Genomic DNA, 24,140 nt, shown 5'->3' on the forward strand with positions numbered 1-24,140 from the left:
CCTTGCACACATCCATGCACACATCCCACATGTACATCCATACACACATCAACACGTTCAGCCACGCAAACATCCACACACACATCCCTGGATGTGCGTATCCTCCTGCACTCCCCCCGGATCCATCTCTCCCCGGAGCTGGCTCCCGGTCTCCAAAGTTGTCACCCACCTAGGGCTTTGGGCCAAGCCAGGACCTCCCAGCACGGGGGCCGAGCTCCGGAGCAGTTTCTCAGCCGGGCGAAGGGCCCCCGCCCTGGCCCGCCGGGCCGCCCAGAGCCGCGGTGAGGGGCGGTGGCGGAGGAGGAGCTGGGCGGGAGCAGCGCTCCGCCCGCCGGGGCCAGGCCGGGCCGAGCCGGGGCGGCGGGGAGCCGAGGACAAAGGTGGCCGTGGGGGGACCGGGAGCGGGACCGGGAGCGGGAGCGAAACCGGGAGCGAAACCGGGAGCGGAACCGGGAGCGGGGAGTCGGGGGGGAGGCGCAGCGGAGCAGGGCTGAGCGGGCGGGAGCCCACCCGAAGCGGGGCCGGCCGGTGCCGACGGAGGGCATCTCCCCGGCTCCCAAACATTCCCAAGACTTTGGGGACCCCAAAGAGGTCCCCAAACTGCCTGGGGGGAAGGGGATCGCCTCATCCCCCCCGGCGCTGAGCACCCCGAGAACCCTCATCTCATCTTCTTGAACCCTGCGACGTGGCTTAATAGGAAAATAATAATCTTGGCGCACGTCCACCTTGTGCTCCGTAGCTGGGCTGATGTGAGAAACCTGCAGGCGTTTCGGTGCCGGAGTCAGCGGCTGGAGCGGGGACACCGGGGTGCTGGCCCCAGCGGCCCCCCGACACCGTCCCACCCCGGATCCAGTGCTCCCACAACCGCCGCAGCCCCCCACACGTCGCCGATACTGGTGGCCACCGGAGACCGGAGCTAGAGACATACTCCAGGTAAGGCAGAGAGCCAGGCATGGCGAGGCCACTGGTGATTCGGGGAGAAGGGGAGAGCTGGCCTTGCCCAGGTGACAGGGTTCATGGTCACAGCTCTCTGGAGCGGCAGCCAGATTTGCGGCACGGGCCATAAACCCTGCGTGCTGCGGGGAGGAGCGCAAACACGGGCAAACACGGTGACGTGGGGCAGTGAGACGAGCCCTGCCTGGGGCTCCTCTGTGAGAAAACACTCAGCTGGGGGGGGAAACCCCCTCCCAGGGGACCCCCAGCCCACCCGGTACCCACCAGACACAGCACCTTGGCTGGGAGTGGGGCTATCCTGGCTATCACAGGGCTGTTTATTCACATTCACTGGCTCTATTTCCTGGGCGCCAGGGCTGATGCTACCAAAACTGAATCAACGGCTTATTACTGTGCAATCCAGGCGCACCCATCCTCCCCTCGAGCACCCTCTGTCCCCGCAGGGCACGGAGCCATGAAGCTGAATGAGCGCAGCCTGGCTTTTTATGCCACCTGCGATTCCCCGGCCGACAACGCTGGCTTCCTCTACAAGCGTGGCGAGCGGCACACGGCGTACCATCGCCGCTGGTTCGTGCTGAAGGGCAACATGCTCTTCTACTTCGAGGAACGGGAGAGCCGGGAGCCGGTGGGAGTCATCGTGCTGGAGGGTTGCACCGTGGAGCTCTGCGATTCGGCCGAGGAATTCGCCTTCGCCATCCGCTTCGGCGGCACCAAGTCCCGCACCTACGTGCTGGCGGCGGAGAGCCAAGCTGCCATGGAGTCGTGGGTGAAGTCGCTCTCGCGGGCCAGCTTCGACTACATGCGCTTGGTGGTGAGGGAGCTGGAGAAGCAGCTGGAGGAGATGCGCTGGGGGCCAGCCGGGGGGGGCGGGGGCAGCAAGGGGTCACCCAGCTCCTGGAAGCCGAAGCCCTCGGGGCTGGAGCAGTCGCCGGGGCAGCTGCCGGCTCTGCCCACCATCTCGCCGAAGGAGAACGGCTGCGCGGTGTGGAACAACGTGCCGGGAGCGGACCGGCCCCCCGAGAGCGAGGGGAACCCACGGCCGCCGCCGGTGCCGCCACGCAGGTGGGCGTCGAGCAGCGAGGCGGGCAGCGCCGCGGCAGCTGCAACGGAGAGCCCGTCCACCTTCTGCCAGCTCCACCAACGGTACGGCTGGGAGGTGGCCCGGCTGCGGCAGGACTGGCTGGAGAGGCGGCGTGGCCCCCGGCCCTGAGAGGTGACCAAGCCCTGGGGACCTGCCGGGACCTGTGACAGGGAGGAGGTGATCATTTGTGGTGCCGCCTTGGCTCCCTCCTCACTCTGGGATGCGCAGGCCTGTCCGTGGCGGTGATGGATACCTGCTGATGGTGTCACCAAGGGCTCAGCACCGAGGGACACCGGTGCTGCTCTGTCATGGTGAAATGCCAGCCTGGCCACGGGTGGCAGCTGGACTCAGTGTGCCACCAGCCAAGCATGAAACCCCCGGGGTCTCAGGGATGCCCCAGGCATCTCGTGCCAGGCAGCAGGTGCACCCCTCCGGCCGTGCCTGGGCGTGGGTGCAAGGTGGCCCACCCATCGCAACCAAGCTACGAACCACTGATGCCTCCTGGGACTTGACTGCTGCACTGGGCCTGGTGGGGAGTCTTGATGCTCTTGCAGCGGCATCATGCACCGGCAGTGCTTTTGGGGGAGGATTTTGGTGGGTTCTCGCCCACCTGAGCCCCTGTGTGTGTTGTTTCACAGCCAGGGAGTCTGCTACTGCCTTCCCCTCCCTGCCTGGCACAAGCGACTGGCTGAGGTCGGCTGAGCTCTGACAGATCCCTCTGCTCCAGCAGGATGTGGTTTGAAAATGAAAATATCAGCGAGGACAGACCTTCCTTAACGGCAGCAGCACTGCACGCCCCAGCTGCCCGGGGAGCTGGTGACACCCGGCTCTGGGCGTTTCGCATGGGGCGATCGCTGCTCGCAGCCCGGCCGGTGAACCCGTGGTGGGGACAGACCCGAGGGAAACGCAGCAGCTGTGGGCACTGCCTTGCTGAGCAGATATTTTGGGGCAGGGCACCATCCACAGTCCAGCTCGCTAAGGGGAAGCATCGCTCGCGGTGACGAATGGGAACGTATGTGTCAGCAGTGGAGGGTGTCGAATGATTCATGTGCCAAATGGGAGCAAAGCTGGTGTCTCGTGCTGGTGTTTCTCTTTTCCCCAATGTTTTATATCAGTGCTAAAGCTGCTGGGTCGGAGGTGGGGTGACCCACCCTGGGTCTGGAGGGAGCAGTCAGGGTGCCCCAGGTTTGGATTGGGTGGCTCTGGCTCCCTTTGCCCCCTTGGGAAAGGCACAAGATTTTGCTACAATAAAAGTTGCTTCAGAAATTCCCTCCTGGCCCTGGTTCACGTTTGCACCTTTAAGTCCCCGGGGAGGGGATTATTTAAAGCCAGGTGGGAATTAATTCTCCATTTCAATCCCCCATCCCCACCATGTCTGTGAGGCTGGGCAGGGACTGTGTCACTCGAGTGGGACACGGCCAAAACCATGTGCCCTGGAGCTCCTCATCTGCCTTCAGGGATGGGGATGGGGATGGGATGGGGATAAGGATGGGATGGGATGGGATGGATTGGGATGGGATGGTGCCACCCCAGGGACATCAGGACACAGCGCCAGGGTGGTCTCAGCAGGGACAGCACGGTTCTGCCCTCCATGACAGCTTGAACAGCCAGGCACAAGTGACAAATGCAGGGGTTTGGGCATTGGGAAAGGGTTGGGAGACTGAACGAGCACAACCCTTCCCTAGCTTCACCAGTGGAAATGGCACTGGGTGCCCTGGCATGAGTTGCTGGTGCGTTACAGGCTCAATGGGGTGTTACAACCATCCCTCCAAACCCCAGGTTACAGGCAGCACCCTGTGATGCCACCCAGGATTGGGTGGCCCTGTACCCTCAGTGGGTGGAATGTCCCCAGCCCTCTGCCAAGGGGTCTTAGCCAGGGACAAAGTATCTGTCCCCTTGTCAGGGTTGGTGTCAGTGCTATGCAGGGACTGAGGACGCAGTCCTTGTGGAAGCAGACAAGGTGACCCTGTGTCCCTGCTCGCGACATCCCATCTGCGTGAACATCTCCGGCTTCTTGTTAACATGGGGTCTTGCAGCGGGTTGGGAGGGTGATGCCTCTTGGGGAAACTGAGGCACGAAGCCAGCCAGGGTCACTCGCTTGCCGAGAGCACTGCAGAGCGTGAAGCCCCGCTCCTGGCCAGGCACGGCACCCCGCTACGTGTTTTGGCATTTGGAGCGGTGCCACCAAGGGCAGCCAAGGGGCTGCTGCACCCGCAGCATCCAGATGGTTAACGCAGCCCCATCAATCGGCTGCAGAGAAAGATTCTGGTTTCCATGGCAGCCGGCCCAGCTTCTCCAGACGTTCAGATATTCATTAAAAATAAATCCTCCCCAACATGTTAGCCGACAAACAAGCTTAAACAGATACGCAACATATGGATTTATTAATTCATCAAACGCAAACACCCCCGCCTCGTGTCGGAAGCTGCAAGCTTGCCCGGCGATGGCCGGCCCTGATGAAGAGCTGTGCCGGGGTGCGGTGCCGTCGGGCAATGCCAAGCCAAACCTCATGCTGGAGGATGCTGAGTTACCCCAGGGGCAGGAGCAAACCTGCACCAGGGATGAGCGTAGGACTTTCACAGGGCAGGACTGCACCCTGAGCTGGACTAACCCCATTTAACATGCTTTTTTTAACTCCCAGCCACTGGGAGATGTTTATGGCAGTGAGAGCTCTTGCCACAAACCCAAAGCAAGGTTGTGACTTTGAAATGAGCCAAAATCAACCCAGTTGCCCGACCCAGCTGCCTCCAGACAAAACACATCCCAAGGCCAGAGTCGTATCCAACTTCTGTATTTAGTGGCTCTTTACAGAACTTGTTCCTTCCAAAATTGTTAAACAAAGATCATCGATCTCATAGAAACTTTTGAAGTACAGTACATGAGCCTAACAAAAACATGACCGGTATGTCCCGCTAGCTTTAATACAACAGGATTGCCGTGGTCAAGACTATCCTAAGTGCTCCCTCAAATCCCGTTCCACTAAAGCTCCCGGTAGCACACGACGGAGAAGAGCAGTCAGTGGTCACACCTCGACCTTCTGCAGCACGGTGGCAGGGAAAAGAGTGGCCGTGGGCAAGCTAGGGCTCGCTGGGGCAGGGGAGGTGGGCAAGGAGAGCCATGCCTTCGCAGAGCCGCTTTTAGCAGCGCTCATCGACTACCACCCGAATATAAAAATACCTTCTCTTCTGATAAAAATGTATACAGTGGAAAATTAGTCAGTGCATAGCCTCGGAGCCTGGCAGGGGAGCCCTCCCGATGACGGTGGCCTTGGTGGGTGATGGCTGATGCCGTGCGGGCAGGGGACAGGGCAGAGCAGCCCAGCACGGGCCACCCTGCGTCGTTTAAAGGCATTTTGTTAGCAGAGGCCGGCTGGCAGTGGTGGGGTCAGGGAGATGGCGGGGAGCACGCCGGGAAGGTGCCACCACTGAGCTCTTGAGCCTTCGCAAAGGGTCCGCCCTGAAGGCCAAAGCTCAACGGTGCTTTGCCCAGTTCAGGTCTAAGCTTGCCCAATTCAGGCAGGAGCCTGCCGTTACACCCTGGGGCTCAATCCCAGCTTTGTCGGCAGCCACTGCTTGGGGACACGGCTGCGGCGAGGGGATGCCCCTCGTGCCTGGGTTCCTTCCCAGAAAAAAAAGTGCTTCAGCCGCAAGAGCTGGCTGTGATGCTGGGAGAGGTCCCGAGCAGGGTTCGGCTCCCCGTGAGTGGGTGGCTCATGATTTTTGGCTGCTTGTCCCCAAGCACTGGTGCCCTAGGGGCAGAGCTTGGGGCCTCCACCTCTTTTTCTTTTTCCCAAATGGATGATGGCAGAGGGCGGGGAACTGGGATCCCATGGATGTCCATCCCCAGCGAGCCGGGGCCGTCCCCAAGCATCACACCCAGGTACCTCTTCCCATTTCGCTCCCAAAATCGCAAGCACAGGTTGCTTTCTTTGCTTTTGCATTATTTTTTTCTCTTCCTTTGGGAGCTGGCAGGAGCCGCCCCATGCCGATTCGGGGCTGCCACCGGTTGCTGGCTGGAGGAAGCGTGAGGGATGGCGTTTGGACCATGCTACATTTTGTTCCAGAAGGCTATTGCAGACATTTCTACAACATATACAACCGCACGGGACATTCTGTGTTACAAAGGTTTCAAAAAACATAAACCACCAGAACTAAATACATACTTGATGGCATCAAGGTTTTTGCTTTAGAGTCTTCAGGGACTATGACACAGTCTCTGGCTGGGGCAGAAGCGATGCAGTGTCTTACAGACAAAGGTGGAAACCACTCAGCAATAGTTTATTAAATTTGGTCAGTCTCATAGTGCTTCTTGATGGCTTTGCTCAATAAGTCTTTTCTGTGTTTTTTTTTTGTTTTGTTTTGTTTTTTTTTTAATCTCATCCAGTGGCAAACTACAAGACTTCAGTGTACATTTAATGACACGATTGCTACATTATCTTGATTTTATAGCTATCTTTAATATCAAAGCAGCTTAAGCTGTTAATAAATTCCAAAGTATCCTTTTATTAAAATATCTAAAAGAGGTCTATAAATATTTTTTGTTTTTTTCTTTTCTAAAATTGTTCCCAGTTTTTTCACATTTAAAACAAAGCCAGGGGGGGCAGCTTCGCAGCGCGGACCCCCCCCTTTCCACGGGCGCTCCCCTCCGTGGTGCTGGCCGCCTGTCGCCTCTTGGTGCGTGTCGCATTTAACAAAATATATATATATATGTGGGTGTGTATATATATATTTAGGGCGGCGGGGTGGGGCAGGGGCGGGGGTGGGCTTCAGAACTCCCACTCGAGGGCCTCCTCGCGGTTGGCGGCCCGCTCCAGGCGGTGGATGATGTTGTTGAGGTTGGCCATCTTCTCGTGGCGCCGCTGGACGCTGGTGCTGAGCCGGGGGCCGGGAGCCGGCGGCAGCGCCGGTGACACCGGCCCGGCGGAGGATGGCCCCGGTGAGGCTGAGCCGGCGAGGCCGGGCGAGGATGCCGCCGAAGGCGACGTCGGGGAGACCTCCAAGCTGCAACGGGATGACCCCGCCGAGGACTGGGAGCCGTCGGGGTGTGGCGGTGGTGGCGGTGGGGGTCCCCCGGCGGCAGCACCGGCACGGCCCCCCCGCCGCGGGAGGCTGCCGGCACTGGGGGCGGCGGCGTGGGGGGCTGCCCCCCGTTCCTCCTGGGGAGGTCCGGTCCCCTCAGCCGCCCCGGCCGGGCTGCACGAGTCCCGCCGGCGACCCCAGCCGCCCGCTTCCCCCTGCTCCTCCTTCACCTTCACGGGCACGGCAGAGCAGGGGTGCTCACCCCCACCAAAAACAGGTTTACGGTCCTCAGCATCCGAATCGGGGCTGTGGGGGGCCCGGCGCCCACTCTGCTCTGGGTCCGTGTCGTTGTCCTGCGTGCCTTCCACCAGCATCTCCCGGCGCATCCGTGACCTGCCGGGACACAACCGCGGAGGGTCAGCGACCACCAACCATCACCACAAGTCTTAAAAAAGCATCTTTGGCCAGAAAAATGTGACGACATCGCTTGAGGTGTAAAACCCCACCTTGTCAGCTTTTTAAAACATTTTTTGAGGGGAAAAATCACTGCCACTTTAACACAGGGAATGGATTTTGCAACACTTTGGGCTGTTTCCAGCCAAATCAACACTGTTTTGCAAGTGTTTTTCACTACCTTTCTTTTTTTGTTGTCGTTTGATACATAACATTTTTCAAAGGTTTATTTTAGGGCTGTTGTGTTTACTGAGAGCAGGAGGGGCTTTCCTGGATCCATGCAAGCGGAAAGGTCGCGGGCTTAAAAACCCCATTAGTCAATGTTTCACCAAAAAGCCCGATTTTTCAAGCTCTCCCCTGCACTTCCCACACAATGGCTTTATGCAAGAAACCTCAGCCAGCTCCTGTAAATATTGACCATCGACTTTACACTGCCCAGGGGGAGTTGGAGGCAGTCAGAGGCTTTGCAGACTCAACACAAGCACTTATATGTCTTTTTATACTGGTTTATATAGGGCAGAAGCACAACCCATCACCTGGGCTGTTGCCTCAGGGTGGAGCAGCTCTTGGTGTGCATCTGGGTAGGATTCGGGAGCCATGTGGCCACCTGCAATACTGCCTGAGGATGAAGCCCGTGGTAGTCCCTGGGGCTGAGCTGCTGCGGGGATGGGTCCTGTATTCCAGGAGCCTCCAAAAAGCTTTTCTTCAGCCATCAGGGAGTTCCCGGTGCTTGGTGTCTCGCACCGGTGAGCAGCTGAACACGAGCATGGTAACTTCTTTAGATGCTCAACATGACTTGGTCAAGGTGGTCCACACCTCTTGACCACCCGCCAGCCTGGGCACACGCAGCATTTTGGCTGCAATCCTGCACCTGGGGACCTCCAGTGACCACGCATGGCTCTGCATCTCCCCACGTAGGCAAGAGGGACTAGGAAGGCTGGAAGAGGAACGGTGACACCACCTTGGTGGCACAGCACCATCAGACGTCCAAAGCCCAGGAGCGCGCGTACCTGTAGTTGTGGAACCAGTTGATGACGGTGTTGGTCTTGAGGTTGAGCTGGAAGGAGAGCAGCTCGATGGTCTGCTGGGAGGGGTAGGGCTCCAGCTGGTAGGCTTTCTTCAGGGCTTCCTTCTCCTCTGGGGCCAGCACCACCCGCGGCTTCTTGATCTGGAGGAGGCTGAGGTCCTGCGGCTGCAGGCTGGGGCTGGCACACTCGGAGCGGGTGCTGGGGGATTCGCTGTCCGAGCCGGCGCTCATCAGCCCGTACCGCCGTTTCAGGTAGGCTGCAGGAGAGGAGACCCAGCTGCGTGCCGCTCACCCCCCAGCGCCGGGGGAACCCCCCCCTCTCAGCCAGCACCCCAGGCCCAGTGAGACCGCATCAGCCCCGACCCTCACCTTTCTTCTCCAGCTTCTTCATGTCACGCAGCTTCTCCACGTTGTGGGGGTCGTTGAGCCAGAGCTGCATGCGGACGAAGGGCTCCCTCCCCTTCAGGCTCAGCTTGTGCCACGGCTTGGGCCTGGAGAGGAGATCGGACACCGAGCCCTGCGTCAGGCCCAGGATGCTCTCCCCAAACAGCCGCTGGCCTGGCGGAGGAGAAGCAGAAGTGGTTAGAGCGGGGCGGAGCAGCGGGGCAGGCGCTACAGTCCCCCCGCGGAGCGGGTGCACCCCATTTCCCAGCCAGCACCCTCTCCAGCATGCTGGGATCCCCCCTGCCCCCAAGCACCCTCAGTGAACCACGGGGGGTCCGCGGCTACGGGAATTGGGGCGATGCACCCATGCAGCCTCACCAGCAGCTCCAGAAAACCCAGGAGGAGAGAGGGTCCGCACCTAAATTGTTGTCCGTCAAGACCTCCTTGACCTTCTTGGTGATGGAGTAGGTGTCCAGCTCGGGGGACATGGCGACAATCTCCTGGATGCCCACGGGTCCCTGGCTGTTGGGGTACGTCTTCCCACCCAGCGCAGGCGTCGTCCGGCTCTCGGGCTGCTGGTTTTCTTTGCTGCTCTCCAAGGCCAAGGTGAGGGGCTCCTGGCAGCCCTTCTCATGCTCGGCAGGGCTGAGGGGCGGCGAGGGGGACGGCTGGGGCTCCGCTGGGCTGGCTGCGTGACACCGGGGCAGAGGGGTCAGCAGGGACGGCAGGAGGGGAGAGCGGCAGGGACCCGGCAGGAGCAGGAAGGTTATTTTTGGGGATGCCTGCGGCTCTGCCCTCTGGAGAGAGGGGATGCCAGCCGAGTCTCTCCGGCGGCTACGGCAAAGCAGGAGGTGCCGGTGGAATAATTAAAGAGAGAAAACATCACTAATATAAAAAACCCCCAGTTACTACTTTACGCCAGGCAGAAAGCCAAAGATTCTTGTTGTGGTTTTCCCTTCTTTTTTTTTAAACTAGATGACTTTCAAAACCCGTTTCCAGCAAAATAACATTTGAGGATTGGTGTAACAGCCCTAAATTATCAATTAATTAAGGGGGGTTCAAAATGAGCTGGATGCATCAGGGGAGAGGGGGATCAAAGGGGCTTCCCAGGATCAGGGTGCGGGTAGGGGGGTGCTGGGGGCAGCTCTCCATGGCGCTGGGGTGGGAGTGGAAGTAGGACAAATTTGCCCTGTGCTGGGATGCAGGTGACAGATGCAGAAGTGCCAGGGGCACTGATGGCACGTAGGGACTGTGGAGACCGTGGGGACAGCGGTGGCACTTACCCTGGGAAGGTGTTGGCTGCTGGCTGATGCCTTGACCCAGCTGGTCGGTCAGCCAGAGCTGCATGCGGATGAAAGGCTCCCGACCCTTCTGCGTCAGCTTGCTCCACGGCTTGGGCCGTGACAGCATGTCACTCACGCTGCCCTGGGACAGCCCCAGCACCTAGGCACAGCGGAGGTGTCACCCGCTGAGGCCGGGGCACGTTCCCCCCCCCCGGCGCCGGGCTGCTGCCTCCCCTCTGTCCCCATGTCAAGGGAGGGGAAGCAGGCTGCCACCCGCTGCCACATTCATGGCCCCACGGCACGTCCAGACCCCTTGGCCCCAGCTGTGGGTGCTGGGACTGTGGTGGGTCTCCCTGAGATACCCAGGGGGCTGGGAGGATGGTCCCCTCAGGGCCCTGCACAGGGGACAGGGCTTTCTTGGTGGGAAGTGCCACCAACCAGTTGGTGGTGGCCACTGGGAAATCACTTGGGGTTGGGTCACACCCTGAGGACTCAGAATCCTCCAAGGGGAGAGCAGGGATCCTGGAATGAGCTGGCAGAGGTCACTGATGAGCCCCAGGCTCTGGGTCGCAGAGCAGAGGGGACACCGGACTCCCCTTCTCCAGGCTGGTACCTTCTCTCCGAAGATCCTCTGGCAGATGCCGTTCTTGGCCAACTTCTCCTTGACCTGCCGGGTCAGCTCCAGCGTGTCCACCTCCCTGTACATGTACATCTCGTACTGCTCTGGCGTCAGTGGTGGCACAGTGGGCTTCAGGGTCCGTGGCACGTAGGTGGGGTAGTAGGAGAGACGACCACCAGCCGCCGGCTCCGCGCCAGCTCCCTCCACCTTCATCTCCGTCAGCCGGTGAGGCTCATCGTCCGCTGGCGGCAGCTCGTCCTCATTGGTGCCACCTTCACCGGGCTCGCCCCGTGGCCACCCCCGGCCGTTGGCCATGCTGGAGTAGCTCGAGGAGGAGGAGGAGAGCGAAGGCGAGACAGAGGTGTAGGGTCGGCTGAGCAGGCTCCGCTCTGACGCCCAGTGCTGGTCGAAGTAGGAACCAGCATCGCCGATCTCCGACTTCACCTTCCGGATGATGCTCTGGACGAAGGCGGCGGGCGAGAGGACAGCCAGCGGTGTCTGTGGGGGGCCAGGGCTGGCCCCGCTCCCCTCCTCCTGCTTGACGTAGGTCGGGACGATGTTCTGGTTGACGGCGGCCAGCGTGGAGCGCTCGGCAGGCGGCGTGTCCCCGGGGCGCCCGCTGCCCCCCGATTCCATCTCCAGCAGCGCCTGCTGCTGCGCCTGCATCTCCCGCCGCGCCTGCTCCAGGATGCTCTTGATGGCGTCCTCCGAGCTGCTGCCGCCTGCCCCGTTGGCCACCGCCTGCGATGCCGACGGCGTTTTGGGTTCCCCTGGAAAGAAATGGGGTGAGGGGAGCCCTGAGGTGCAGCACGCACCGTTTTACCACGGGGTCGTAATTCAAAACACAGGGGAAAAGGGATTTTATCCCAATCTGGTTTGGCGTGCTCTGAATCAGGTGGATGTCCCACATGGGTGCAGACCAGAAGAAGGACCTGCAGCACCCACAAAGCAAAATCTGTGACACCCCCAGCTTCTTTTTCTTTTTTGATGATTGCAAAATAAATCCCATTACCAACAACAACAATAGACTAACATGTTTGTTTTCCCTGTCTGTTTTTCCACTGTTCCTGTCTAATTTAATTCTCCAGGATTCTGCTTTCTCAGCAGACTACCTGTTTTAATGTATTTCATTTCTTGTAATTGACTGCGAGCGCAGCTGCTTTAATGATTCCTCGTGCCAGGTGGATCACGCATCCTCATTTAATCATCTGTTTTGGGGCAGGGGGTGAGGAAAGAGTAGGTCCAAAGTTTCTGAAAGCTCAGATATAAACGCCGCTGCATGGAGAGTATTCCACCCCTAACAGAATTTACCAACATTTCTTCCCACCACGCCCTGAATATCTCTGGATGTCAGTGGGAGAAATGCCAAATAAAGCCCATTTTGGCCCAGCAGCGGGGTTAGCCTGGTGCTGGGCACACAGTGCCACCCTGCTCAGGACTGTGCCGCAAGTGCCAGGCTCGGCAGGGACCGGCTAATGTTTCCTAGGGGAGGCAGAGACCCCTGTGCTGGACGCTGTCAGTTTTGTGGGTGTTTTGGTGCGTCGTGGGACCCACAGCCACGCAGCACCCAGCCTCTGGCACCCCTCTGGGTGCTGCTCCCATGGAGGCAGAGCCGGGGCTTGGCCACCCCTGGGGCCACCCAGCACCCACCTCCCTTCTGCGACTCGATCTCCTTCTTCGCCTGCTCCAGAATGCTTTTGATGGCGTCGTCAGAGCCGGTCTCCGGCGTCCTGATCCGCGGTGTGATGCTACCTGATCAAAGAGGCAGGATAACAGCTTTGTCACCGGCGCTGGTTTTACAAGCTCCGCTTGTATGTCAGGAAGTATTTACTGTTCCTCATGTTCAGTTATTTTTAGGGATGCTGGTTTTAAGGCAAACGTCACTCCCAATTAGTCGCTAGCCAGAGCACAGGGAGCCCCAGTAGCCCTGGCTGTCAGCTCTCGCCTCCGGTGTGGCACCTCCCAGCCACCTTGCTCACCCCATCCAAGGGCACCCACTCCCCACTGGCGCGCAGGGTGCTGAGCAGAGACACAGGCACGGGGACCGCGTCCCCCCATCCCTGGCACTGCGCCCTCCTGGCCATGCGGGCAAAGGGATAATGCTGGATTGGCTCCAGGGGATAAATCGGGAGCAAGATGCACGGACCATGGACCTGCACCATCCAGTCCCCGTGTCACCGCAGGGACCCCAGTGACCGGCCACCACTGCTGCCACCCCTGAGCCAGGGCCAGGAGCTGCTGTCCCTGGAGCCAGGCGTTACCATTTCACGGCGGTGCCGACACTGCACCGAGGTCCCGCAGCATTAAGACTTCATTATTTTAACGAAATGTTCCCGAGGACATTGATTCATACGCCGCGAAACAGCCTAATGAATAATTAAATGGCACTTGTCAGAATAAATGAGTAAAGCACGTCCAGGGATGCCGCTTCCACAACGACGGGTTGTTGTTAATTGCTACCGTTTGCCAGGGCTCCATCCCACCCCGCAGCAAGCCTGGGGACCACCGGGGACAATCCCTGAGTGCCACTGGTGGCTCCACGCGTGTCTTGCCAGCACATCGTGGGCTGGCGGGAATCCCTGCCGCGGCACGGGGCACCCCGGGGTGCTGCCAGGGTGAACCGGGGTGTATCGGGAGGGGGATCCCACGGCACCGCTTGCAGCATCCCCAGGGCATGACCCCATCGGCTGGGGCCACCCCAACCACTCACCTCTCTGGCGCACCTGGATAGTCCTCAGGGCCAGCACATTCTGCTCGTCGGAGAGGAACTGCTTCATCTTGATGAACGGCTCCTTGCCCTTCACCGTCAGCTTCCGCCAGGGCTTGGGCCGGGCCAGGATCTCGCTGACGGAGCCCTGTGACAGCCCCAGCACGTAATGCCCGAAGACCCGCTGCCCGATGTTGTGCTTCAGCAGCTGCTCCTTCACCTGGAAGGCGATTTCGGCCGTGTCCAGTTGCTCCTCGTCAGCAGAGCCACCGGCGCTGCCCTCGGACGGCTCACTGGGCGGGCTGGAGGCGCTGGCGGCCGGGCTGGTGCCGGAGGGCACGGTGTTGCTTTTAGCCCCGAAGAAGGTGGTGGGGAAGGGTGGCCCCCCCCCGGCGCTCTCGCTCTTGTAGGCGGGCGGCGGGATGTGGGGGGGCTTGGGGTCCCCTGAAAGTCGCTCTCCCCCTGGAAAGGGGGACAGTGAGAAAGTCCGGGGGCCATCGGGGGCCAGGCCGGGGCCGGGCAGAGGCGGGAGGGGAGTGGGGGAAGCGGGTTCGTCTGCTGGGGCATGCTGGGGGGACGAGTACGGCTGCTCCATGCCCAGCGAATCTTTCCCCGACTCGTCTTCGGAGTGATCCTCCTCTAGAGATGAACGAGAGAGAGGGAAGACGCACTAGAGTCCCCCCGGCCGGCAGCCCTGGCACAGCCCTGCAGTGAAGCATCTCCTGCCTCAGTTTCCCCAAGTGACATCCCAGCCCCCATCCTCCCCCCACCTCTCTGCTGGCTCCAGGCTCCTTCCCACAGCTGGGACAGGATCCAGCCCTGCCGCCCACATTCCCAAGGATGCTCCCGGTGGGACCAGGAATGCCGTGGGACCCGAGCACCCTACCAGTGCTGGCCAGCAGGCTGGGCTTCTCCAGCAGGTACTTCTGGGAGGGGTAGAAAGCCTCCTTCCCCAGCAGCAGGGCTTCCTCTGCCTTCGATATGCTCTGCAAGGAGCCAAGCCGAGATGGGAACGGGCGGTGGAGCCACCAGCGGCAGGGCTGGCACGCGTGCCACAGCCTGGCCAGCCCCTCGGCACTCGCGGCCACACTTGCCTGGGGAAGGCTGCAGCTGGCCGAGGCCACCTTCATCGCCTTCAGGATGCTGAGAGGGAGACAAGGAAAGGGGGGTGACTTGGAGGGCATGGCTTTTTGCTGCCGTCAAGCCGCTGAGCGTTATGGCTACCGAAGCGTGCCACGGGTGCCGGCAGCACTCGGCTGGCCAGGGGAGAGGCTGGCGTGGATGCCGCTCAAGCCGTACCTCAGCTCCGTTTTGATCTCCTCATAGTCTGCCTGTGCCTGCAGCTTCTCCTCCAGCTTCTGCGGAGCAGAGAGGGGGAGTCCTTGCAGCTGGCTCCTGGTGCACACCCAGACCCGTGCCCCCCCCTCCCCAGCAACCCCGTGCCCGCCCCCCCCCCCCCCCCCCCGTGGGCGCACCTCAATGGCTTCATTCTTGGCGGCCAGCTGCCCCTCCAGCTCAGCGATCTGGTTGGCAGAGGACTCCTCCAGTTCCTGCAGCGAGCTCTGGAGGTGCTGGACATCCTTCAGGAGCCGCAGGATCTCCCGGTCCTTGGCAGCCAGAGCCACCTCCAGCCTCGACCCTGAGCACATGGAATAGTTCACTTTGTCCTGCCGGGAGAGGGGACACCGTCAGCTCCCGGCTGCCTGATGTGGGGACAGGGGCCACCCTCTCCTCCAGATGAGTCCCCACGGGGAGCAAGTGAGCCCAGGACTCAGCCCTGTGGGATGGGGACCCAAGGTGACGCAGCCATGGGCAGGGACAGACCTTTCCTCTGCCCTTACAGGTCTCACAGCTATGGGGGTGCTATGGGGGTGCACGTCCCCCTCCACCTAGGAGGCTGGGGCTGCAGGGAGGGCATGGCCAATGCTACCACCCTACCACCTCCATGGTGGAAAACCGCCTCGGTTGTGGGCATTTCAGCCTTGTTCCCAAACACAGTGGGTGCTCCCAAACACAACAGGGTGCTCCTAAATGTAAAGGGATGTTCCTGAACATGCTAGGGTGCTCCTGGCTGCTATGGGGTGCTCCTAGCTATGACGGGGTGCTCCCAAGTGTAGTGGGATGCTCCTGGCTGGGACAGATGTTCTCATCTGCGATGGGGTGCTGCCAATGCCGAGGGGGTGCTCCGGGCTGTGATGGGGGTGCTGCTGGCCCCAAGGGGTGCTCTCACCCCGGCAGCGCCCGGCGAGGAGCAGCAGGCCAGGCGGAGGGAGCTATTCACGGCTGCCAGCTGCTCCCGCAAGCTCTCCACCTCTCTCTGCGCCGCCTCCGCTCGCTGCAAGAGAGCAGAAAGCGTGTCAGGCCGGGCACCCATGGCTCATCCTACCCTACATGGGGCAGAGCGGGGCCCCGGGATCTCCACCGAGCCACATCTCTCCCGCACATCCTGCTCCCACCACCATCACCACCAGCCCCCTGCAATGTATTTTGGCTCCCCACATCCTAACGTCCCTAGTCCCAATTCCTGGGCGCTGTCTGCAACCCACCTCCAGGACACTGTGTTTTTCCACCCAACAGGCTGTATTCACATGCAAATTGCTCTTTAAGCCCTTTTTATTATCCATGTGCACTTATTTGCACCTACGTTTTCAGAACTAAATAAAACTAATTAATAGGAACGGATAGGCTCAGAAGTAATTATGCCAGAAACCAACACCAGGCTGGTGTGGGTCATGCCCTGAAACACCCGGGAGAGTCTGGAGGTAACCAACGCTGGCTCCAGTAGCTGAATCAGAGCCTAGTGGGAGTCCTAACACACCAGTGACCCTCAATATGGGGCGGGGGGTCCCGTCAGGCTGGTCTGGAGGAGCTGCTGGGTGAAGGAAACTAAAGCCCCCCCTTTGTAGGGCTTCCCAGCCTAGCCACCCTGTGATATTTTTGGGGACAGACATCCAGGCCCTGCAGATGCTCGGGATGCTGCGGTGGGTGCAGCGGCTGGGAGGGCTGTGGCTGAGCCTGGCAGAGGCAGGGAGCAGGCTATGTGCCCTGCACTGGCTGGAAAATCAGCTCCTGGCTCACCTGGTTGGCTTTTTCGAGGTTCGTCATGATCATGGCTACTTCGTCTGCCCTGTGACGAGAAAGCACGAGGTGTCAGCCGGCACGGCGGCACGGACACGGTCAAGGGCACATCCCAGTCCCCGTGACTTGGGATGCTGCTGCGCTCACTTCAAGGATCTCAGCTCCCCAAATCGTTTAGCAGCACCGCGGGGACGTGCTGGCACCGCCCCAACGGCCTCCGGGCACAACTGGAGACTTACTTGGACGCAGCTTCCTCGTCGTATTTACACCGCAGCTCCAGCAGCTCCGTCTGGGTCGCCTTCAACGCTGGGAAGAGGAAGGGGAGGGTGAGCCGTGGGGTGGGGGCTTGGCCCCCCGCGGCCAGCAGGCCCCTTCCCCGGCTCCCCTACCTGCGTGGAGCACTTTGATCTTCTCCTCTGCCTCCCCCAGCCGAGTGGCCAAAGTGACCTGTGCTTCCTGCAGCCCCCTGCGAGAGACGGGCATCAGCGACGTGCTGGCAGCACCGCGGCCGTGCCAACCCTGCAGCTCCCCACGGGTGCACGGAGACCCCCTTGCTGCATCCCCTCCTCTACCCCATTGCTTGGTGACACCAGGAAAAGACCCGCTGGTAGATGCCAGGATATATTCAAGCTGTGTTATTAAGGAGTTTATAGCCCCAGGTGTAAAAAAATTCACTTTGGGCTGAAAATGGTTCTGATCCAGGTGGCTGAAACCCCTCTGTCAGGGGGGATGGCAGCCCACCCTTGCCTGTAATTAATTGGAGAAGGGGGGGAAGCAATCAGGGAAAAGTTATTCTGCATTATTTATAGCCTGCACTTGCCAGGAACTTACTCGCAGAGATCTGCAATTTAGGGTTTAAAGATTCCTCATTTGTTTCCCGGTGCAGAGTGTTAAGGAATAACAATGAAGGCACCGAAAAAGCTGGGAGACTCCAAATTAAAAGGCCATTTAATGAGGTTCATCTGCCAACCTGGACAAAGCCACGTGCTGGGGAGATGGTGCGAAGGGCTGGCAGGAGGGACCTGCCCTGGCTCTGCCTGTGCCCACCGCTGCCCAAAAACCACCTGGGATCGGGGATGGATGGACAGATGGATGCTCAGAGCACCCAAGACTCTGTATCAAGTTTCTGGACAGGATGTTTCCACTCTCAACCCACACAGCAAAGGAGGCGAGGGAAGGACAGATGGACAGGAGCAAGAGTTGTACAGGAGCAGGGACAGAGCCACACATTCCCGCAGCACCCTGAAATGATCCCGTCCCCGTTACTCACGTACTTTTGTTTTTCTGCCTCATTTCTCTGCAGCAAGGTTTCCGCGCACAGCGCTTTGCCGTCGATGCCGGAGAGCAGGGGCTCGGCCGGCGCTGCGAGCCCGGCCGCCGGTGACGTCCCCTCCCTGCGCTCTGTGGGGGGACACATTTCACACAGCTGCGCAGGGGACGGCGGCGGTGGCCGCCGGGGACCAGAGGCCAGGGGATGGATCCTGGCCCTGAGACCCCGCTGCGTCCCAGGGGTGCTCAGAGGCACGTGGGGGGGGACCCAGCTGGGGACTGCCACTGCCACCCTAATCCAACGGGGCGGCTGGTGCCGGGGGGGGTACCTTTGGTGCTGATGAGCTCCGGGTGTTTTTTCCAGGGGCGACTGAGGTCCTTCAGCGGGGGCGGTTCGGGCTCAAGGCGCTGGAGCTGCTGCAGCCGGTCCTCCAGGCTCCGGGCAGCCTCCAGCACAGGAGCGGGATCTGCGGGACACGGGATGCGGTGGTGAGTGGCGAGGATGCCCACCACCAGCCCTCTCCTACCTCCCTGGGGACATGCTCCCCATCCTCCTGGCCACCCACGCCAGGGCAACCACCCTTCGCACCCCACTTAAAACCAGAGAGGGTGCCCTCCCGGCCCCGGGGCACCCCATGGGGTGCTGGGTGCCACAGGGACACCCCCGGGTCCTGCGTTTTCCATCACCAGCCCTGAGGGAGAGGCAAGGCTGCATGGGGGCAACACCTCCCCGAGCGAGGTGGTGGTGAGCCGGTGGCTACCACCCGCAGCACCGGTGGCCCCGGTGCCACCAGCGCCGGCCCGTTTGGGCACAGACAATGGCGGTTTGTGCCGAGGTAAGCAGGTGCATTCAGAGCCGTCCGTCTTCCCTCTGTCAGCATTACACCATCATTAGCTAGTGTCTGCTCAGCAGGGTGTGCCATTATGTCTCCCAGGGCTGATGTAATTATACATTGACATAATTAACCCAGCAAGCCCATTAAGCAGGCCAGCTAAAAATTCATCTATAATTATTTGTTGTGTGCATGCTAATGAGTCCATCTGCACTGCCATTGTACAACATGAACAAATTAATTTACAAGTCTGGATTTTTTAATAAGTTCAAGAAAATGCCTCCTATTGAGCCAGGTTAATATAGGTTTGGTTTTTTTTTTTTTTTTTTGTTTTTTTTTTTTTTTGGAAAAGATGAGGAAAGAAAATAGATTTGAATTATTTGAATTCTCCAGGGTCAAAAAGTTAGACAAACAGGGAAGTGGGACAGAGCCGGGCGCGCTACTGTATAGCACGGATGTGTGGCAGACATCCAAGGGTAAAAAATAATAACTGTGATGGAAAAAAAATCAAACAACTGGCTGCCTCAGCTCCAAACGGGATGCAGAGCAGCTCTTCTGCTCAGTGAGTGCCCGGCTGAGACAGCAGCGGTGTGGGATGAAGGCGGTTTGGCACCACTGTGGCTGTGCTGTGGGATTTGGGGTGATTGGGGGGCTGCAGCAGCACAGCACCAGGCATCTTTGGGGTGAACCTGCCCAAAAGATGGAGGATTTGGCCTGTGATCCTTGCTGCAAACGCCTGGCATGGATGCTCCTTTCAAACGAGCGATGCTGAGACACATGCCCAGCAAGATGGGGTCTGGGGGTCCCCTTGACCCACTGCTGTCCCCCAACCACACAGCACTGCAGCCATGGGGTGCAGAGCCCCACCTCAGCACCCACCACACAACCTCCCCGCAGGAGCAGCAGCTGCTGGACCCTACGCTAACGTCGAAAGCCCCTGGAGCATCCTTCTCTGCAGGAAACATTCCCTCTTCTTTCAGCTGGACCTCACAGAGACCCCATGGACACGTCGGGATAAAAGGTTTGTGCCCAGAGCTCGGCCACGGGGACCCTGCCAGAGGTGGGTGCTGAGCCCTGCCAGCATGCTGCCAGATTTGGCACTGAATCGGTGATTCAGCTCCAGCTGGGACCCTCCCGGGCCGCTGATGGCGTTTGGCTGGTGCCGGAGCCGTGGCTCAGCATCCTTCGGGTGGGTTCGCCATCCAGGGATGCGGGAGTGCGTCATCAAACGGGGTCGCAGCGACGAGGCACGGCCCCAAACCGGACTAGATGCTCTCACAGCCATTAATAACATCCATAAGTACACGAGCTGAGATAACGATACAGCTAATTAAACCCTGTGCTCCAGGGCCCTGGCTCACAGGCTGCAGCGGCCGGTGGTCCCCCCCCACACTCCTCCGGCCCCGGGGGTGTTGGCAGGAGGCTCCGTGCCAGCCCATGAGCTGCCTCCACAGGGATAAACGCTGGGGCAGGACCCCGCTGATCCGCGTCAGCAGCTCCTCTCGCCTCCGTGATGAGAAATAATATGGGAAGAACTGGCCCAGGCGATAAAGCTCTGGGGATTTTCCTCGGGTCAGTGTTTTCCTTCCTGTGACCCGCAGCCCTGCTGTTGAAATACAGCCGGCGCAAACCCTCCAGCACGCTGCTCCCCCTTTGCAGCCGACATCCTGGGATGAAGTGGGCGGGAGAGGAGCTTTTTAGAAGGGAAACCAGCAAGTGGTGCTTCGGCTCCGCTCCCTGCGTCGGCTGGGGCAGCGCTGGGTGCCAAACGCCCGGCTGGATTCATTACATCGTGCTAATACCACGTTGTCCAGCCACTGGGAAAGTGCAGTCCTCGGCTGCGGCGCCAGATCCGTCACCGCATGTTTGGCAGCGGCAAGGGGCTGCCGGGACTGGGCACCACGTCTGTGCCGCCAGTGAACAAACCCTCCCGCTGCAGGGCTGGAGAGAGAGGGGCTACCCTCAAAACCCAGCACATTGTCTCCTCGCACCAAAGGCACCGCCGACGCCACGTGCTGCTGCACTCTGAGCCATGCGGGAGGGTTTGGGACGCTGCCCATGGCACAGGGGACGGTCCCCACTACGTGGGACATGGTCCTCGTGGGGACAGGGTAGAGGAGACGGCGGTGACGCGCCGGTGGCACAACCGGGTGATGATGGGTGATGCGAGGGAGGCAGGTGCCAAAAGAGGACCTCGGGGTGCTGTGTCTCCCAGGAGCTGTGGTGTCCCCCAGGAGCTGTGTCCCCCAGGAGCTGCGCCCCGGGGCCGTGGCGTGGCATCATCCACACACATCGCAGCCAGCTCATGTGGGAAACAGCAAGTCCCTGCTGCAGAGCAGAACCCGCTGCCCAGGCGTGGTTATCTATTGCTCCATATGCTCGCCTGCTATATATATATATTTTTTAATATATATATATATTTTTATATATATATATAATAAGTCCTGCCACTAGCTGGCGTTATTGGCTGTCCTTTAGTGGCACTGGCAGTGCTGCAGCAGGGATGGGGGCGGTGGGCCGGGATCCCTCCTGGTGTCCCCAGCTCTGGCACTGGAGAGTGGGGCTGGGAGCCTTTCCCTGTGCTGGAGGGGGTCTGGGTTGGCAGCAGACCCGCTCCCGCCGCTCCTGGACACCCACACCGCAGCACCGCGCAGCTACTGCGCGGCCTCCGTGGAAGCTCGAGGCACTTATATGATGGCAGGATGGGGCAGGAGGTGTCCTGGGTGCTCAGCACCTTCTCCGGAGCATGCACGGCTCCAGGGAGCACCTGTGTCCCTGGGGACCAGCGGCTCATCCCTAGGCAGGGGTCTGGCCACTCGATCTGGCTTTCGGTGGAGGTCTCCGTGCCGAGGGCAGAGGGGTGACATCTGCTCCATGCTCCTGCCCAGCTCCCAGAGGAGCACTGGGCACCCACGGCGCATCTGTGGTGCATCCATGTGCATGCACGGTGCACCCACGGTACCTCCACGGCACATCCACAGTGCTGTCACCTCTCGGACCGGGGCGGCAGCTCCTCAGCCACCCCACCCCAACCTGCTCAAACACATCCACCGGCGCCTTACGAATCCCTCCATGAGCCAAAGTCAGCCTTAAATCAAATCATCCCCAACAACAATGACATTAATTATGCTTTTAACACATTTTACTGCTTCCCCCCCTTCCCTTCACGCCACATCTGTGTGAACAATATCCAAAAGATTTACGGTTTTCTCCCGTAATTACAGACACACAGCCAGCTCACTTATCAAAATACTTGCTGAGCAATCAGGCTCCGTTAGAGTCTCTGCCAGAGATTTGTGTTGACAGCAGCCATTCAAAGCAAAAAATGTCGAATCAGGACTTATGTGGCGCTTGTAAAGTGTTCCACAAAGAGTTTGCCTGTCGAGAGACACACGGACATGTAACGGATGGGGAAAAAAACGGTGGGTGGGAGGATTTGGGGAGCAGGAGGGGAGGGAGAGGGGAGCAAGAGATGGATGCTGCAGGAGAGCAGGGAGAGGGGAGGAAAGGGAGGAGGGGTGCAGAGACCAGAGGGGAGCAGTTTTGGGGTGTGCACGTGTGTGCACGTGTGTGCATCCATTTGCATGCATGTGCATGCGTGTGCGAGCAGGAGGAGCACGGCGGGTGAGCACAGGGAGGTGGGGAGGGAAAATAACTGGGTTCTGGAAACTGAGCTGACATTTGGTTCTTGTAGCACAGGACAAATTTAATGAGGACAAAAATATGTCTCCCTAATTCCCCTAAGAAATCATTAAAACATTTTGTTATTCCTAAATGTCTGGAAAATGAATTAGTGGCCCTGCAGGAGCCCTTCTGCGCAGCTTCAGCTGTTTGCAGCTCTCTGTCCTCGCCGCGCTGGGGGATGCTCGGTGCTGCCGTACCCAGCGCAGCCGACCCCGGCGGGGAGTGGGGAACAGCAGGGAGGGGGGTCCCAGCCCCTCATCTGGCCCTAGCACCGACTCTGCCAACACAAGCCTCAGGGCTGCCCCGTGCCTCAGTTTCCCCCTCCTAAGCCTTCAAGCGGTGCCCCAGCCAGGGGGTACACCCCAGCACGGTGGTGAAAGGGGGAAAGCTGTTCCCACGCCGGTGCCAGGAGCTGTGCTGCGAGCCAGAGCTCGGTCGTTTCGGTTAACTTACCGTCAAAAAGACAACTGGGGATAGCCGCAGTGTTATTACAAGGGCTGAGCAAATGTATTCCTTTCCTAATGTCAAGATGCATTTGGCTCAGGGGCTGAAACACAGCGATGGCAAAAGCTGTTTCCACTCCTCTCTTCGGCCGGTATCTCCAGAGCACCATGCGCGAGCAGAGGTCGGTGACGCCGGCCGCACCGGGGATGGGGACGGCAGCGCGGCCGCGGTCCCTCGATGTCTCCTCTCGGCACCGGCGCCGGCACGCGACTCGTTAGGCAGCCAGGTCGCCACCGCGTTGCTTACCTGGAGCTTCGATTAATTGCTTGTAAACGCTCAGGAAAGCCGTCTCAGCCTCCTTGCTTCTCTTACTAAGTGCAATCACCTGCAGGGAGATGGAAAAAGGGCGTCAGAGATGGGCTCTGATGGGCCACCGGGATCAGTGCCACCCGTGACCTGCACATGGGTCCCCCCCCAGCACGGCTCAGCACCCACTCCACGCCCCGCACAGCCGCTCGCTGCCTTTGGCTAGACTCCTTGTGCCGCTGCCATGTCACATCGCCCTAAATCATTGATGCACTGAGTAAATGAAAATTATAATTTAATGTCGGCGCTTAAATAAGAAATAAAGAAGCCTGCCTGTTGTTGTGCTTGCCGGGTCGGATTCAGCACACAGCCCTCCCCAGCCACCCTCCCAGTACGGGCAGAAATGATGCTCAGGCCAGGACTGGGACATCTCCTCTTGCTTATGTCCCCATCCTGCCTGGCTGCTGGGGTGCTGGTGACACTCGCGCCGGCTGGGCGGTGGGGAGCCGGCACGCTGCGTTGCTAATAACTGAACAACATATTAATCTGCCGCACACTCCCATCCAACATTTATGAGCATGAATCATTTACTCCCCTTAATTTTTCAAGGCGCACCGACACCTTGGGGTGGGGGCTGCTGCCCACAGGGCTCCAGTGCATTTTGTTTGCTGAGGGTCCCCTTGTCATCCCTGCACATCCAGCCCCACCTGCAGTGGATGGGATGGGGTGCCGGTGGGACACACGGACCTCTCTGTCCCTCCTGCCCCGGGCGCAGGAACTGGAGATGGAGGTGACCCATTCCCAACTGGAAAATGCCCAGTATGATCCAAACTGGGTGCCCACACCATCTAGTGATGAAGAGGTGCCCACCCAGCATTCAGTTCTGCCAGACACACTATTACCAACAGCTGACTAGTTAATTAAACCACTCTTAAGCCACCGATGGGCTAATTATCAAACAAAGACTGAACTTCATGCCTCAGCCCGGTGGCAGCTCCCA

At 59.7% G+C, this 24,140-nt stretch overlaps 2 protein-coding genes across 9 annotated transcripts in view; one reads left to right on the forward strand and one right to left on the reverse strand.

Moving 5' to 3' along the window:
* The first annotated feature begins 317 nt into the window (after window positions 1-317).
* PHETA1 (PH domain containing endocytic trafficking adaptor 1) lies at window positions 318-3,304 on the forward strand. 2 transcript variants are annotated; one of them, XM_042805352.1, is made up of 3 exons: window positions 318-380; window positions 740-933; window positions 1,309-3,304. In XM_042805352.1, the coding sequence occupies exon 3, from the start codon at window positions 1,409-1,411 to the stop codon at window positions 2,162-2,164; it is 756 nt and encodes a 251-aa protein (XP_042661286.1). In that variant the 5' UTR covers window positions 318-380; window positions 740-933; window positions 1,309-1,408; the 3' UTR covers window positions 2,165-3,304. The 2 variants fall into 2 exon arrangements, with proteins under 2 accessions (XP_042661286.1, XP_042661285.1); XM_042805351.1 differs by having other exon boundaries at window positions 1,398-3,304.
* Window positions 3,305-4,810: 1,506 nt separating this feature from the next.
* The window catches only part of CUX2 (cut like homeobox 2), a 69,348-nt gene continuing 50,018 nt past the window's right edge, over window positions 4,811-24,140 (reverse strand). For 2 of the 7 annotated variants that reach the window (XM_042805550.1, XM_042805549.1), the window contains exons 2-19: window positions 22,844-23,219; window positions 18,203-18,340; window positions 17,879-18,005; window positions 16,994-17,070; window positions 16,844-16,910; window positions 16,605-16,653; window positions 15,757-15,861; window positions 15,002-15,193; window positions 14,826-14,884; window positions 14,413-14,669; window positions 13,530-14,165; window positions 12,470-12,571; window positions 10,814-11,589; window positions 10,201-10,360; window positions 9,336-9,605; window positions 8,903-9,091; window positions 8,517-8,790; window positions 4,811-7,446 (exon numbers count right to left, since the gene is read on the reverse strand). In XM_042805550.1, the coding sequence (XP_042661484.1) occupies window positions 6,801-7,446; window positions 8,517-8,790; window positions 8,903-9,091; window positions 9,336-9,605; window positions 10,201-10,360; window positions 10,814-11,589; window positions 12,470-12,571; window positions 13,530-14,165; window positions 14,413-14,669; window positions 14,826-14,884; window positions 15,002-15,193; window positions 15,757-15,861; window positions 16,605-16,653; window positions 16,844-16,910; window positions 16,994-17,070; window positions 17,879-18,005; window positions 18,203-18,340; window positions 22,844-23,003 (4,284 nt within the window). In that variant the 5' untranslated portion in view covers window positions 23,004-23,219 and the 3' untranslated portion in view covers window positions 4,811-6,800. The remainder of the gene's footprint in view (window positions 7,447-8,516; window positions 8,791-8,902; window positions 9,092-9,335; window positions 9,606-10,200; window positions 10,361-10,813; window positions 11,590-12,469; window positions 12,572-13,529; window positions 14,166-14,412; window positions 14,670-14,825; window positions 14,885-15,001; window positions 15,194-15,756; window positions 15,862-16,604; window positions 16,654-16,843; window positions 16,911-16,993; window positions 17,071-17,878; window positions 18,006-18,202; window positions 18,341-22,843; window positions 23,220-24,140) is intronic. The other 5 variants (XM_042805552.1, XM_042805551.1, XM_042805555.1 and 2 more) reach the window with 4 other exon arrangements.

The sequence above is a fragment of the Tyto alba genome, unplaced genomic scaffold, assembly GCF_018691265.1.
Source record: "Tyto alba isolate M040663 unplaced genomic scaffold, T.alba_DEE_v4.0 Super-Scaffold_44, whole genome shotgun sequence".
Lineage (NCBI taxonomy): Eukaryota > Metazoa > Chordata > Aves > Strigiformes > Tytonidae > Tyto > Tyto alba.